The sequence below is a fragment of the Branchiostoma floridae genome, chromosome 14, assembly GCF_000003815.2.
Source record: "Branchiostoma floridae strain S238N-H82 chromosome 14, Bfl_VNyyK, whole genome shotgun sequence".
NCBI classification, from domain to species: domain Eukaryota; kingdom Metazoa; phylum Chordata; class Leptocardii; order Amphioxiformes; family Branchiostomatidae; genus Branchiostoma; species Branchiostoma floridae.
Window position 1 is genome coordinate 11,918,147 of NC_049992.1, and position 15,724 is coordinate 11,933,870.

Consider the following 15,724-nt stretch of genomic DNA (forward strand, 5'->3'; position numbering starts at 1 on the left):
AAAAAAAAAGTCTTCATATGGGAGACATTACTTTTAAACATACTTTCGTCTGTTACAAACAGATCATCTAAGCCAACATAAAATTATCAGGAAAGTAGTGCAATACTTCTAGCAAATCACTATGTATTATGATTATGCAGGTAACGTTATACATTTTTTGTAATCTAGTGCCAAAATGAACGTTAAACGTTTGAAATTCTTAGGCTACCTTGACTTGAGTTCGACATTGGGACAATCCAAAAGCAAGAAGGACAATATCTTAGACATTTTAAAAAACAAAACAATAAAACAGTAGGTCACAAATCAAGTTCCCCTTTTTTCATTGTACCTATACAGGTGGTTGAGTGAATAATGCATGTAGAATCACGTTCTAGGGGTCTACGTTATCCAAATATTAAATTTTATGAATGTACATTGTATATAGAAAATGTTCAATATACTTTAATAAGCTGGTAATAGATCAAAGTTTTGCCATGGTGCAGGGCATATTCCAAGTCTACAAGTCCAGAAGGCTATCGTCGTAATCTTCACAATCCATGGCTTCTGGCTGCAGTCCTGTGTAGGATCGCTTGGAGTCGCCTGATGATGGTTGACTGTACTGTGTTGTTGGTGGATGTGCACCACTGCTATTGCCTGATGTCTCCTGTACTGGCATCCTTACTTCCGGCTCTTCTATCCTCAATACACAAATGATATACAACCAGTCATGGAACAATACAGATCTATATGTTCTTCATTATCACTATGGCAACAAAGTAAAGAGGTAATATTGCAAATTTGGGGCAGAAATACTGTGCGTGAGTTTTGTTGCAAACACGATATGCAATAGTGCAAGCATGTCAACGCGTGTATTTAAATGTCGGTTAAATTCCCATTTCTTTGCTATTACTGAATGCATCGGCGAATGTTACCAGTTAAGTTGTGATTCACAAGATATACTTGAACGCATGTGGATATTTCTTACCTTTGATTATCTCAGCTATGTCCCCTAACTCAGCGTCGTCAAGGGCTTTCCGTAGAACCTCTGGAGTGGCCTTCCTACCGTTCTTCATTCTCCACTGGTGTAACACCTTCATGCAGCATTCTTTCACCATTCCATTCTCTTCAACCTCGATCCGACCGATTTTGACTTCCTGCATTTGTAGTTTTCGTGCAAAGTCCTTCCATTTGTCGGCTGGCACCTCCTCGGCGATGTCGTAAAAGTACTTTGATATTCCTTTAAGAGAAACGTTACGTCACACCTTTCATGAAACATATGCTAGCAACACCGTACTAATGCGCAAGGAGGCGCTGCATACCAGGTCAGTCCTTGAAATGTAGCACATCCCAGTAATCAGATATAGACCACATAAGATTGTAATTGCGATTCCTGTATTGGAATATAGACTTTGATGCCATTCAAAATAAGTACAACTCAGTTTTAGGGCACCACGTTTCAAGTTATCAACATTAAAATTAAACCATACTGTTTCATCTTGAGATCACTTCCGGATTTAACGTTACAAGTTGTAAGGACAACTGTCACCTTAACTGTGGAATATTACTACTTCAAATGTCACACATGATAACTAACAGATCCTAAAGAAGAAAGTGTGAATAAATTACCTTGTTGTCCTCGATTTGCCATGCTAAAAGCACACTGGTCATTACTAAACTCATGAAGGTTCCGGTGGGTGACTCACACGTTGTCCATGTTTCTCACAGTATTGGAATACTTAATTCTGGAATCTTGACAGGTCCTTCTTAGGTCTTAACCGACTTAAGGCTTCATTAGCTTCTGCTGCAAACCCCTTAGTAAGAATAAAATGAAGACAGTTAAGTATTACAAAATGCACCATTCTCGTCCGCATGAATCATCTGATGTGGAAATCCCCGCATAAAGTGCAGGGACTTTCCACAATGCTTTTGAAATAATTAACCGTATAGAAAGCAAATTTGTCAGGGAACGATATTGGGTTGTCAAGGGAAGCTATCTAATTACAGTGCTTTAATATGTGAACATATAAATAAGGCACAAAATATGTACATGTATCTGATAATCATCGGATAAACGATTGCCTTACCTGTATCGGTCTGTCAGTTAGGAACAGGGCTTGTCTCACTTTACCTTTCGGTCAAAGGTTGGCGTTTCTGATTGGTGAACCGTAACATTAGAACGAACCATTTTGCTATTAGGGTGGAATGAATATTCGCTCTCTTATTTCGTGGTTGTTGAATGAACGACTTAGGTACATTAACTATGCGAGAAAAATGACATTGTTCTTGTAAAACAGCGAAGTTTATTAGAATATAGACTATGACTAACTACACTCAAACACTGCTTATACTTTTCTGCCGCTAGTTGTTTCCGTCGGAAAGGCTCAGATTCATCATACATACGGACGTAAAGCTCAGCTAATATAGCTAGTATACAATCTATTTCACTCGAAGCAATTAATTGCTTAATGAGTGGTCCGGGATAGTTCTAGATGTTTGGATCTGGTCATCTATATATACGCACACACACTCAAAACATACTAATATCGTTTGCTCGGCAAATGGCTTAATATAACGTTAAACTTTAGATCTAAAGATATAGATGGTAAAGACAGTAAGACGGCTCTCTATATTATCATGCAAACACTAATGTTGTACAATTATTTGAAGTTAAGTACAATCTCTTTTTACTCGACATTATCAAGAACAAAGTACAACTGAGTATAACTTGATTAAAAGAAATCAAGGATATGACTTTTTGAAGTCCTAGCCAAAAAAGTTCGGCTACTTGGTTTATCTTTTAGACCAGTGCCTATACATTTCTGTCAAAGAAATAGGTGACTGTTAACTTGAATCAAACTTTACGCACATGCGCAACAACAGCTTCGGGGTCACCTTCCTTAAAGTCCTTCCTCATTTCTGCGATTGCGCAGTAGGCATCCGTCAGATAGTCGTCTTGTTTGTCAGCCGGTATGTACTTGAGCTGGGGCAGCATAGTGCGCATGACAGCTTTCAAACCCTCGGGATCGGTGGGAAAAGACTTGGGCGGGGCCGGTTGTCCGTTACACGTCAGGACTTCAAATCCCGCCTCCTCCAATAGCTGACCCATCCCGTCTATGTCGTCATTGGGCCACGGGTAGATGCTGTAGGTGAAATCTTTCAGGTACTCTCTCCACTTCGGCAGGTCTAACTGGCCTATTTGAGCAGCTGAATCCAACAGGCAGTTGATCACCAGCTCCCCTCCAGACTCAAGACAGGAAGAAATGTTCTTAAAGGTGGTTCGTTTGTCTTGTATCCAGTGCAGAACAGTGAAGCAGGTGGCCTTGGTGAAGAAACACTTCCACTCAGGTTTGAAGTCAGAGGGACTGGAGGCGTCGGCCACGTGGAAACTGACGTTCTCACCGGCGTTGTTCTTTGATGCGAAACTGCAGACAGAATAAGTATGAGAAGAAAATAACTTTTTGCTTAACTTGGACGGGGAGCGGTACCGACTTCTGCACACCATATTGAACCGTTACTGATGACGTCATGTCCGTAACGTCATATGTTACACTAAGTGTCTAATTATGCATGTAGGGATAGTCAGAAGTAGGTATTTTGGGGAGTCGGACGAAAAACTTGTACGGTAACGTTTGGTAATCCGATAATGAAACATGCAAATACACTAGCTATATGATCGTTTGAAATACAAAATTGATGACGTTATTGGTACCTGATAAAGTCTGCAGACAAGTCGATCCCCACGACAGACTTGACTCCCGGCTGTTGGGACATGAGTTTGGTGATCTCTCCGGTCCCACAGCCAACATCTAGCACCACGTCACCCTCCTGCCACGTTATGTACCTGGAGTTGATGTTTGTAACATAAGGGTCGTACAAATGTACCGTAGTAGCCTCCACCAGGTATGCATCGAACGGAATTCGGCCTGAAGGCCCATTTTCCCTTGGATACTGCCGTGGTCAAACTTCCCTTGCAAATTAGCAAGAGTAGTTAGTTTGGTATGGCGCAACTTATAAAGATAGGTTTATAGCACGTACAGTTTTTGTACAATTTGTCATTGTTGATAGATCCGATGTAAATAGTTCTTTACCCACTATTGCTATAAATACTCGTACAAAACGGTTCCATCCTACCTGTTTATCAGATCCATCGCAACCTTCTGTTGTCCCTCCCGGTTCTTCGCATACTGATCGGCGTTTTTAATATCCATGATGATAACTAGGAACAAAATGCAACATTAACAACAAAACTGTCGACTGGAAGTGTTGCAGGTAAAGTAGAAGTGCAGAGGCGGCGGCAGCAAATTTCTTTTGTGGGGGAAAAATATTGGTGATAGATTTGTGAGCATGTGGAGGGCCGAAGTGGAGTTCATGTCGGCAGCAACATTTGCGTGACATCACAGACAGCCGCCTACCGTGACGACGGACCCTTTCTAATGAGCCTACTCGATGACACGGACCAAGCTATAAGCATTCCCCTTCCTGTCCTTTGTTCTATTCCCGGTAAAAGAGGGATATGCCTTTTACCAGGAATAGAACAAATCAAAGAACAGGAAGGGGGATGCTTGGTCCGTGTCAACGCCGACGCTCCCCCAATACATTTTCACCATGTCCAGCATTTTAGGCGCGAGCCGTCGCAAGGGAGGTTTGGAAATCTGGATCCCTTGAAACACCATTTCCTGCATATTTTTTTTTCTGGGGCAAATTTTGCTGGTGGACTAGCTACTAGTAGGCTGATGAAATTTCTATTGGTAAAAAAATACACATGGGGTTCGGCTTGATTTTTTTTTGGGGGGGGGGTTGTCATGCCCCTACTCTCCAAGCAGAGGTTAGGCTCCGGCTGTTTTTTAAAACTTTTTTTAGTCGTTTTTATCGGGCTTTCTATTTTTCTTTCAAAATAGGTTTTGACACAGCAAGATTAAAAAAAATAGAAAAAACATTAAAAAACAGCCGGAGCCTAACCTCTGCTTGGAGAGTACCATGCCCCCACAACATATTTTTGTGGGGGTGTGCCGTCGCCACTGAAGTGTTAATAACTGAGTAACTTGTATATGTGCCACTTGGCTCCAATCCATCATGTGTAACCCCGTGGTCGTTAGTCTCTACCAGACTCCGGGTCGCTGGAAAACCTGCAGGTCGCGCGCTGTTCCCTAGCCGACTATACCCCTCTATTTGTTTCATTTCTACGGTTTTCCAGCGACCCGGAGTCAGGGTAGAGACTACTTAAATGTAGCGATCGACCTAGGTACTGCATACAGGTTACATGCCGAAGTGGTTTGTTTACATAATGATGTTCCCATGCCACCATGCATGTGGTTATACGGTTTGGTAGGTAGGAAGTTACACAGTATCTAAACATTGTCAATCACTGCCTTCGAGGGGGTGTATCCTGTTTTCACATCAACACTACTTTTCTCTCTCTCAGCGACGAACTCAGTTCTTTCCTGGGCATTTCCTGGACGTTTTTTTCCGTTGAAACAAAACATCTTTTACACATCAAGGAGGCTAAAAACCTCCTTGTACACCCTTAAGGACAGAGGTATCAGTATCCAGCACTTTCAGATGATACATTTGACAACTTTCCGAACACCACACGTTTCCATGGCTGTTAAAACAGCTACAGCACCGTACAACAAAACTTTCATAGTCTTACGTACTGGTGAAGAAAACATTAAAGCAGAGCGACTCGATTTGCAGAAGGATTAAAATGCAGTGGCCGTCCGAGGTCTCACACAAAAGAACACGCGAACGCATGACTGATTTTTCCGTCCATTGGTCCTCTCACTATCACAGAAACAAACTTTTGAAGACAGAACTCTACAGCCACTTTTGACTGCAGAACTCTACAGCCACTTGTTATCTCAAGTTTTCTTCTAGAAGACAAACTCACCTCAAGTTTATATCCCAGTATTTAGTCTCCTTGTGGTGTTTCTTGGCTGCTCTTGTAGCAGAAGCCGTGGATTGATAAGGAATGCCGATGTCTTTAGCTGACCCAGATGTGACTTGTCTGCTTCGCTGACGGCAGAGACTAAAATGAGGATCATGCAAATTACATTTGGGACACTAGCAGAGTTTCCTGTCAAGGGATCGTCTCAGACGTTCACGATTTCTAAAAGGAGTCCCTGAGTTCCCCACTTCATATATTGAACAAATGCACTACGTTGACGACAGGTGTTCACCATTACTTTGCGTTGGGCAAAGAAATTCCATAAACTGAAAATACTCACTATCTATGTTAGACCAAAGAAACTTAAAAGAGGAGGGTAGTACTATAAATAGATAACACCAGACATTGACGACAATTGACGTAATTTTTTCTTTATTTTGAATGAAATCGAGAACGGCATATGTAAATGACACATGAGTACATGTGCTTCCATACAGTCACAGGAACCGGAAGACCAAGGCTTTACAATAGAGCCACCTCCCAAAAAAATTATTGTGAGTTGCCCTTTGAGGAGAAATGTGATATCGTGCTATACAGAATGGAATATTTAGCTAACTGTGATGATACATCAGAGGAGGTACCGGTTCTTTGTGAAAAAATATGATGAAATTTGCGTGACATGAAGAGACGGGAAAAGTCTCCAGAACAACAACAACAACAGGTGTTTCAGTTGCGACATGAAGCTTCAACGGACCAGTCACTCGTATCTAAACCCGCACTAGCCAGTCGATCAGTTTCTCGTGTGTCCTGAAAATAAGGTTGGCGGCTCTTTTGTTGTCAGTATGTCACATCCGACTGCATGGTTCACGTGGTGCAGAAATGCTCAAACAAACGATGCCCAGACTTTCAGTATGTATACTATGTAAGATCATAGACGAGACTTTAAACGGAAATACATGTACTCAACGAAATGAACAGAATGCTCAACGACGTCGTGGTACTAGTACATTCAATTATCATAATTGTATGATGGATCCAACAGACTTCGTTTGAGAAGAATAAGAACTAAACTTATAATGGTTACACGTGCCCAGTGGCTATTTGAAGGACAGCTAGTACTAGTAGTCACCACAGAAATATTGAACTTCGCCTACATCATACACTTTGTTAATACGCCATTTATGTTCACATTCCTGTACTATACATGTATGTAGTTGTAGACCTTAGACGAGTATCATTGTATTAATTGATTTATTACTGTTGCCTTACAATTGTACCATGTACAAATGCCGTGCAATAAAGTTCATTCATTCATTCATTCATTCTACATCATATGGGAATGGGAAGTGCCTCCTAGCGTAGTCGCAGAGAGCTGCACCGGGGCAGACCGTGTCCCCGCTGGCCGCCCCGAGATCGGAGTGGCAGTTCACACCGAAGTCCCATCCGGGCCCGATCTTCCCCAACTCATTCCCGCACCGTACCAGGTCCTTCCCGGCCGCCAGGGCTTCTCTTGTCGGCAGTTCGTCTTCAAAGTACCCGAGGAAGTTGATGCCGATGGAGATGGAGTTACAACAGGGTGCATGAGCTCCCCTATATGGAAATATAATTATTGTTTGATTACTTGATGATTACAGATTTTAGTCAAATACTACATGTATCACACCATAAATTATTCGAACTTTAAAATTTGATATTTTGATCCTTTTTAAAATGTAATTTTTATGTCGTTATTAAAATACCATATATTCAGCCAATGTTGAACAGAGTGAAACGAAAACTCACATATTGTTCCACCGCGCCATATTTTGATCCTTTTTAAAGTGTCATTTTATCACAATACAATATCGTTATTAAAATATCATATCTTCAGACTTCAGTTAATGTGAAACAAAACTCACGTATTGTCCCATCCGCGCCCCTCGTACACGTTGCCGTACCCGTCGATGAGAAAGTTGTAGCCGATGTCGTCCCAGCCTTTGCCCATGTGTTCCTGCTGGATCTCCCTCACTCTGTCCATGTACTCGTCCTGATCACTGTACCCTCCCCAGTTGGACAGGTGTCTCCAGTAGCTGTCGCTGTGGTGGATCACAACCTTCTGTGTGGGGTGGGATAGCGGTGTGCGGGCCCGGGGTGTCTGTGCGCCCCACTCCGCTCTGCTTACCAATTTCAGTCGGTCACAGGACGACTCACCCATGACACAGGCCGGGATGAGTAAGAGGACCAGGTAGAGGAGCGTCATCTTCAAGTGATGTATAGTATAGGGCGCTTGCGTATCGGATCAACACTTCCTTAAGATAAGTTATGATGAACCGGCACGATCACGAGTGACCACCTGTACAGAAGGACCACCCGGTCATTGCAATCGGACATTGTGTCACACTTCAAGTTGATGTTATTTCTGTGCTAAATAGTACTTAGTAGCTTACAACATATACCCCCATGCAGACCCTCTTTTCAGACTGGACAGGGTTTTCCGCATTCCGGACTGGACAGGTTTTTCCGAAAACCCATCACTTTTTAGTGGTCCCTAATATAATTTTGCCCATTGACACAAGATTTATGAATAAATTTATGTAAAAACGATTTTACCGCGTGGCGATAAATGTTAAATTTCTTGATAAAATGCACTTTGTAAGAAAGCAATGATGTCTGAAAAGTAACGTACCTTGGGACGATGCACTTCAGACGTGGTAGAACTCTAGAACGCGGATGATATGTGCTGCAGTAACATCTCTTGCATAGCGATTTTATATCCCTTCATCTATTTCCGGTGTTTGTGTACGCCATGACGTCAAAGACTTGCCATTTGGACTTTAAATCTTAGTAATTATACTTAGCCTCGTGTCTGTGCCCGCTTGAAGGCCTTCCGATCTTTTGGCTCCGACCAAAAGGAATAATGAGGCTACTATTAATGTACCTTCATCGGCATTGACAGCCTGGTTCAAATGTTTTTTATATGTTGATAATCTTGAATCAACGCTCATCTCAACCACAAATGCCAGTGTTCGTGGAAGGCCACGAAGAAGTCTAGTTTTACCGGTAAACTTTATAATACAGAGATAACACATACGAATTCTAATATTTTCCAGGCAGCCAGGAGTTGGTTCAATCCCCTGAACTTTACCTGGTCGCCAACTAGTATAACCGTCTGAGGACGTGTGTTAAGTTATATTTCCCTTTCAACGGTACTTTATGTTTTAGTAACGCCAACTGAATCTGACTCTGGAGTCCGAGACTTTTAAGATCAAGTTAAACTTCCGGTAGTGTAACGTTACTGATGGTATGAATTACGAAGCCTGGTACGAACGTGCACGCAGACCGATCTTCACGGTGTAACTTCCTGCCATGTTCCGTGTGCATGGAATTCTCATAACGTGTAAAAACACGCGTAAGACGGGACGTTGTCAATTTCAAATACAGAATACAAAATGCAAGAGTGCAAGACATTGTGTTTGAGCGCCATACATCTGCTTGAAGATTAGCACATTCCACGAATCGTCCACCTGCGAATGTGTCGCTCACTATTGCACTAATATATCTGGTTCACAGAAAGTTGTTTTGAAACGTTTGCAGCAGTCATCTACCTCAGAATAAGCCCTCTTTACGCCTTGTACGCTACTCTGAATGTTTTAGGGACGTGGGCTCTGTTGGGAGTTCTTAGGACGTCGTTTCTGGAGTGGCTAGAGACTACCGGGCGATCAGCTGACGTGGGCGATCGCGATCAGCTGTCATAGATGCCCCCCTCCCACCCTCAACTACCAGCCACTTTCCAACTTTCACCTGTAGGGAATATTGTTGCATTTTCAAGCGTCAAGTTAGGTAAATGTTCTCATATCGTGCACACAAGTCTTAGCATACTTGGTCACAGAGTTTATCTATAAATTAAGTCCTTGAATATTGTCAAGATGTCTCTGGAGTCGAAAGTAGAAGACATGATCACGGACGCCAAGGCGCTGATGGACAGAGCGAAAGAGCTACAAGTGGAGGGGTGCGTCAAGCTGCAGAGGAGGATCAAGGCTGAACTAGCATATCTACAAAAGGTAAGATAGATCGTTATCACTGTCATGCATTCACCGCAAATACGGCGGCCAGATTCATTTTCCATTTTGCTCAATAGGTAAATGCTTCGTTGCATCATATTTCATCATAAAGAGCTCAGGGTTAAATTATTTATGTTTGGTTACTAAGGCTAAGTACTATGTGATCATAGATTGCATAACTGGGAAATGGCTACAGCCTACATGACATAGCACACCATGGTGCCATGTACCAGTCAACAATATATGTTTGTGCTGCTAATTTATGTCAGGTCTATCATCAGAAATGTTAGAATTTTTACTACTGTACACCACCTGTGGATCTGTAGTATTGTATGTGTAACGTTATCAAGTATTACTTGATGCTACAGATTGTAATGTTATAACATATAAATGCTTCTTTGCTAGTGTATTCACGGACGAGAACACATCTAGCATACCCAGAGCTAACGCCAAAACAGTGACTTCAGTTCTTGACAATTTCGAGATAAGTAGGGAAACTGTAGAAAGGAAGTTATCCGAACTCAACCCAACAAAGTCAGCTGGACCAGACGGTCTTCACTCAAGACTTCTGAAGGAACTCGCAAGTGAGCTGTCGTATCCAGTATCAGTTATTTTCAAGAAGTCGCTGGAGGCGGGATGCGTACCAGCCGACTGGAAGACAGCACATATAACCCCGATCCACAAGAAGGGTAGCAGACAAGACCCAGGAAACTACAGACCCGTAAGCTTAACCTCCGTGGTTGTCAAGACACTTGAGTCCATCATTAGAGATGTACTCGTCGACCATCTTATGGCAAACGAGTTATTTACAGACGCTCAACATGGGTTCGTACCCAAAAGATCTTGTACCACTCAGCTACTGGTAGTCATGAACGATTGGTCACAGTGTCTAGAGAGGGGGGAACCAGTGGACAGCATCTACTTAGACTTCAAAAAAGCTTTTGATTCAGTTCCCCACAAGAGGTTACTCGTCAAGCTGCACTCATATGGGATAAGGGGCCATACACTTAAGTGGATACAGGACTTTCTCAGCAACAGGAGGCAGAAAGTAGTTATCAATGGAGCGCACTCCTCCTGGCGTAACGTCAAGAGTGGAATCCCGCAGGGAAGTGTTCTGGGTCCTACGTTATTTGTTGTTTTTATAAACGACCTGCCGGAGGTTGTGACCAGTGCAGTGAAGATCTTTGCTGACGATAGCAAAATCTACAGACCGATCCTATGCAAGGAGGATCAGGAAGCGCTTCAGCGTGACCTCCAAGCTGTGGAAAAGTGGTCGGAGGTGTGGCAACTCCCCTTCAACGCTGGGAAATGCAAAGTACTCCACTTGGGAAGAGGCAACCAAAGAGCAGAGTACAGACTGGGTGGGCTAATTCTGGAAGAAACCAAAGTGGAGAAAGACCTCGGGGTGTCCGTCGACGAGCAGTTGAAGTTCCACGTTAACACCACAGTCTCAGCGCGAAAGGCAAACCAAATATTAGGCTTGGTAAAAAGAACCTTCAGTAACTTGGATGAAGTAACAGTGCCCCTCCTCTACAAATCAATGGTTCGCCCCCATTTAGAGTATGCGAACGCTGTTTGGGGGCCGCATTTCAAAGTCGACCAGAACACTGTGGAAAAGGTACAACGTAGAGTAACAAGGCTGGTCCCAACACTCAAGTCCTTTCCGTATAGTGTTAGGCTGGAGAGTTTGAAGCTACCATCACTCCACTATAGAAGAGCCAGAGGGGATATGATACAAGTCTTTAAGTTCCTCACGGGAAGGGAGAGGGTTAGAGCACAGAGTTTCTTCACCGAGAGTCAACATCAGTCAACTAGAGGGCATCGCTTCAAGCTTACGGTGCCACTGGCAAAGTCCTTGGTACGTCGCCAGTCGTTTGCGGTTCGAGTAGTACAAAATTGGAACTCGCTGCCGGCTGAGGTCGTAGAGGCAGAGTCTGTTAACGCGTTTAAAACGAGGTTGGACTTATGTTGGAGTAAGAAGAGATACCACGATCGTCAGGAGGGTGACTACACAGGCGCAGCCTACTTCACCTAGACATCATCAAGGTATCATCAAGGTATATATCTTTACACTGAAAGCAGGTGGCATATATTTAAGTGTGCTCATCTACACTTCATCCCATGTGTCATAACAGCGAACAAGTCAGCACAATCTGTGGTGTAAGTATGTAGAATATCTTGGACCCCAGACCTGGCAACATGAAACCCTTCTTGTGTTTGTGCAGCTCCAGAAGAGCTCCATGGAGCTGAAGGAGAACCACCTGCGGAGTTCTAACCTGACCCACCTGCGAGCTATCATCACCACAGCAGAGTCCCTCCCTGCCATCAGCAGCCTACTACACCCCTTCCACTTCACCGACCAATCAGGCAACAGGGTGACTCTGACTGTAGATGTGGCAGCCAATCACGGCCTGACATGGGTGAAGGTCATTGCCAGGAAGGCACAAGCAATGCATGTCATTTGGCTGGGTAAGTCTGGCACTTACTTAGAATTGAAATCAAAAAGTGTCCATCTGCTTTGGAACCATTGTACAAGCTTATGAAATTACAGGTTCCAGATAAGCAAAACTGTTTTACACTCGTTTGCATCGAGATTTGCCACCAGTTTCTTGGCATCCTGACACCTTTCAGTCACTCAGACATTTCCATTCAAGATATACAAAGGTAGGCAAGGAGGTTAAAGAGAGACCTCCTTAAAATAGGCCAGGCAGTTCCTGGCTGCAGTACCATCAATGATAATGTGTTGATGTTTCAGTACCACTGATTTACCGAATTCCAATGTATAATAACATGACGTCCCGATGTTAGTACTCAATAATAGCATGTAGAATGTTCACTCCTATAGATTATGTCACCAGCTTATGATTTTTCTGTGACTGATATAACTAAGGCTAGCTTGTGACCCTGATTATATTTGCTAATGCATACTTATTTCTAGTGGTCAGTGTCATTCCATGTCATAGTGCTAGTCTTGCTGCAAACCCTTTGTATAAGAAGTTACATGATAGAATACCCTTTTGGTGTGAGAATTGAGGTTGACTGAGATTCTAACCCCTGATTTTGTTCTTATGTTTGCCACTGAACTTGCCTATCTGTATGTACATGACACTAGCTGATGTTCCGTAATTCCCCACTAGGAGAGGGCCAGTATGGAGAGAAGAGTGTGATAGACCAGGCTGAGGACTACATTGCAGCTGCTGCTGACAATCCTCTCAAGTTTTCTATCCCTCAGGTCGTCTTCTCCTTCTTCAATGGAATAACACAGCCAATAGCAGGTGAGATGTCAGATTGTCCTAACCTAACAGTTGTACTTAAACAAAAGTACATGGAAACATTTTTAAAAATTTTGTTGAACTAAAGTAGAAGAACCTAAAATGGACGTCTATGGACAGGCATTTCAAATGCAAACTTGTGAATGAAAATGTAGAAAAAACTTTCAGTCTTAGAAACTAATTTATTACTATTAATATTTGAAATACCCTTAGCCAAGTACTTGTTTGCTGGTTTCTTATTCCTCAAAGTCCTTAAAATCATTTTTCAATATTATGGTATTGTACATGGCTGCCATCAATACCATAATATAAGGAAATAGATTCATTAAATACAGTCTTAAATGTCAATATATACAATGCATTTTTTTCACAGAAAAACTACTTGAACTAGGAGTCCAAGTAAAAGGAGAGATCATTGCAGTTGAAGGGGAGACTGCAGAAGATGATGATAGTGATGATGATGAAGAAGAGAACAGCTGTCACTCCTCTGTATCCTCCTCCTCCTCTGGACCCCTCCACACCATGCCACCCCCGCGGACTGAATGCCAGTGCCTGAACTTAGATGTAACAACCCTGCTGGCCATGGTGTCAGCACTCACAAACGGGAGGAGTAGCTTCAGATTTCAGGAGCCCATCTTGAACCAACAAGCAGAGTGGGAGAGGGAGAGACCTTTATTATCAGAGTTGAACAAATATATAAAAGGTATCTTTTGACAGCAGTTTAGAAACCACAAGGATAAGTGAGTAGAGCAAGAGACAAGATACAATGAGTACAGCAGAGTTTTGAGGGAGCAATGATTGTTTATAAATTTTGTTCATTAATTTACTTGAAACAGTTCAACTTAATAACGTAAATGCCAGTAAGTTTGCAGCAATTTAATTTTTTGCTAGGGAAATAAATGAGTATTTGCACTGATTCTGAATTTGCTATAGCGACAATCACATACTTGAAACACTTTTTAAGTTTATTGTGGTTACTCTACTTACAGCTAAAATCGCAAATCTAAAACCACTGTGAAAATTTCAAGAATAGCAGTACATGTATTAAGATTTAAAATCCCTGATATGTTAAAGTGAAAGGACAGCTACTGAAACTTAAGTAAATGACAGTTGTGAACAAAGAAGTGCTTTTGAGTGACAATGAAGACTTTTCTGTCCACAGGTAGAGAACTAATTGCCTGTGAGTCAGCAGTACGAGACTTCCATGCCATCCTGTCCACAGTGGGAGGGGTGGAGGAGAAAGATAGGGCAAAACAGCTTCTTCAGAAGGTCAAGGTAGTGGCAGACCAGCCCTCAGACAGGGCGGAGAGGCTGGAGCTGAGTGGCCGGGTCAAGGAGAGGGCAAAGGTCAGTGACTTAATGACCTCGGATAATGGGTAAATGTTGGGGAATATCTTTGCATGGAATCTTGAGGTCTATGATATGATATGCTAGCAGATGTTTTTCTTATCATGTTATTTTTTGTTGACTTTTATATAAAGCAAATTGATCATTTTTAGTACCCGTACCCCCATTCTACCCAAAGAATCCTAGCCATTAGACATGTACAAAAATGTATGAAAAAAAAATTAAGACAAAAATGTTTTAAAATTGAGACATTCAACATGACATGTGTGAACCTTAACAATGCTTTTCATTGGAACACAAAGACCTTTCTTTGACTATCTTGTGTGAACTTGAATTGTTTATCATTTGCAGGTGATATTTGGAACTGGGGATAGCCTACATGCTGTGACTGTCACTGCAAACTCTTCTTTCGTCAGGGCTGCTGCTAACCAGGCGAGTGTTGGGACCATACCTGAATGTACAGTCTTCCATACAGGAACATTCACCTCCATAGTGAGGTCAATGTTTGCATCAGATTCATACATTGGTAGCAGAGAGCTTAAGAATAGAAGAAGAAATAGAAGCTCTAAAGGGTTGTGCACGATCTATACTTATGCATGAAGTTTTCCCTGTATGAGAAGGCATTATTTTTTTCATGTTCATTTTAAATTTGACCAAGTTATATTTGACCCTTTTTTTTATAGAAGTTGAGTAACATTTGACCTCCTTTTCAGGGTGTTGTCTTCAGTGTATTTGAGCACGAGTCTAGAGCTCTGACCGAGCAGAAAGAGAAGACAGCAACACTGCTGGATGCAGAGGACGAATAGGGTAGTTGGAAGTGCCAGCTAAAGGAGATATCACAATTGTGCTGTGCGAGGACTGTTCTGACTACAGCATTTTAAAACAAAATGGTCCTGTACTTTAATAATATTATGTGTCAGAGCCAAGGGCAATGAACCTGCTCATGTATTTAATTGTTTGTCATCAGTTATCTGAAGGGATGATAAAAACAAGAGACATTAAGTGTGAGTATACTAATTTATTCCCATCTGTTTAAGGATGGGTTACACGAATATGCCTAACGTTTATGTCAAAGCTCATGAACGAAAGAAACTGGTGTAAAAAAAAGATTTTTGGCTGTTATCCTGTATTGAAATGATGCCTGTATTTTGACTTGCACTTCATGATTGCGACTTTGTAACCAAAAGCATCAGCATGTTTTT

General features: G+C 42.2%; 3 protein-coding genes across 5 annotated transcripts; 1 reads left to right on the plus strand and 2 right to left on the minus strand.

Annotated features, from left to right (window-relative positions):
- Window positions 1-103: 103 nt before the first annotated feature.
- Window positions 104-1,794, minus strand: LOC118430390 (tumor necrosis factor receptor superfamily member 1A-like). The gene is made up of 3 exons (XM_035841244.1): window positions 1,606-1,794; window positions 965-1,216; window positions 104-672 (listed from the first exon to the last, which is right to left on the minus strand). The coding sequence occupies exons 1-3, from the start codon at window positions 1,625-1,627 to the stop codon at window positions 497-499; spliced, it is 450 nt and encodes a 149-aa protein (XP_035697137.1). The 5' UTR covers window positions 1,628-1,794; the 3' UTR covers window positions 104-496.
- A 785-nt stretch (window positions 1,795-2,579) lies between these two features.
- On the minus strand, window positions 2,580-8,644 carry LOC118430371 (peptidoglycan-recognition protein SC2-like). Of its 3 annotated transcripts, XM_035841219.1 has the most exons (5): window positions 8,529-8,590; window positions 5,867-6,004; window positions 4,111-4,195; window positions 3,689-3,820; window positions 2,580-3,401 (listed from the first exon to the last, which is right to left on the minus strand). In XM_035841219.1, the coding sequence occupies exons 3-5, from the start codon at window positions 4,185-4,187 to the stop codon at window positions 2,831-2,833; spliced, it is 780 nt and encodes a 259-aa protein (XP_035697112.1). In that variant the 5' UTR covers window positions 4,188-4,195; window positions 5,867-6,004; window positions 8,529-8,590; the 3' UTR covers window positions 2,580-2,830. The 3 variants fall into 3 exon arrangements, with proteins under 3 accessions (XP_035697112.1, XP_035697113.1, XP_035697114.1); XM_035841220.1 differs by lacking the exons at window positions 2,580-3,401; window positions 3,689-3,820; window positions 4,111-4,195; window positions 5,867-6,004 and adding exons at window positions 6,274-7,453; window positions 7,762-8,195 and having other exon boundaries at window positions 8,529-8,644; XM_035841221.1 differs by lacking the exons at window positions 2,580-3,401; window positions 3,689-3,820; window positions 4,111-4,195; window positions 5,867-6,004 and adding exons at window positions 6,274-7,453; window positions 7,762-8,129 and having other exon boundaries at window positions 8,529-8,630.
- A 708-nt stretch (window positions 8,645-9,352) lies between these two features.
- Window positions 9,353-15,516, plus strand: LOC118430350 (UPF0415 protein C7orf25 homolog). The gene is made up of 7 exons (XM_035841188.1): window positions 9,353-9,903; window positions 12,129-12,372; window positions 13,041-13,178; window positions 13,549-13,878; window positions 14,338-14,522; window positions 14,874-14,954; window positions 15,236-15,516. Exons 1-7 carry the CDS (start codon window positions 9,769-9,771, stop codon window positions 15,326-15,328), a joined length of 1,206 nt encoding a protein of 401 aa, XP_035697081.1. The 5' UTR covers window positions 9,353-9,768; the 3' UTR covers window positions 15,329-15,516.
- The last annotated feature ends 208 nt before the right edge of the window (window positions 15,517-15,724 follow it).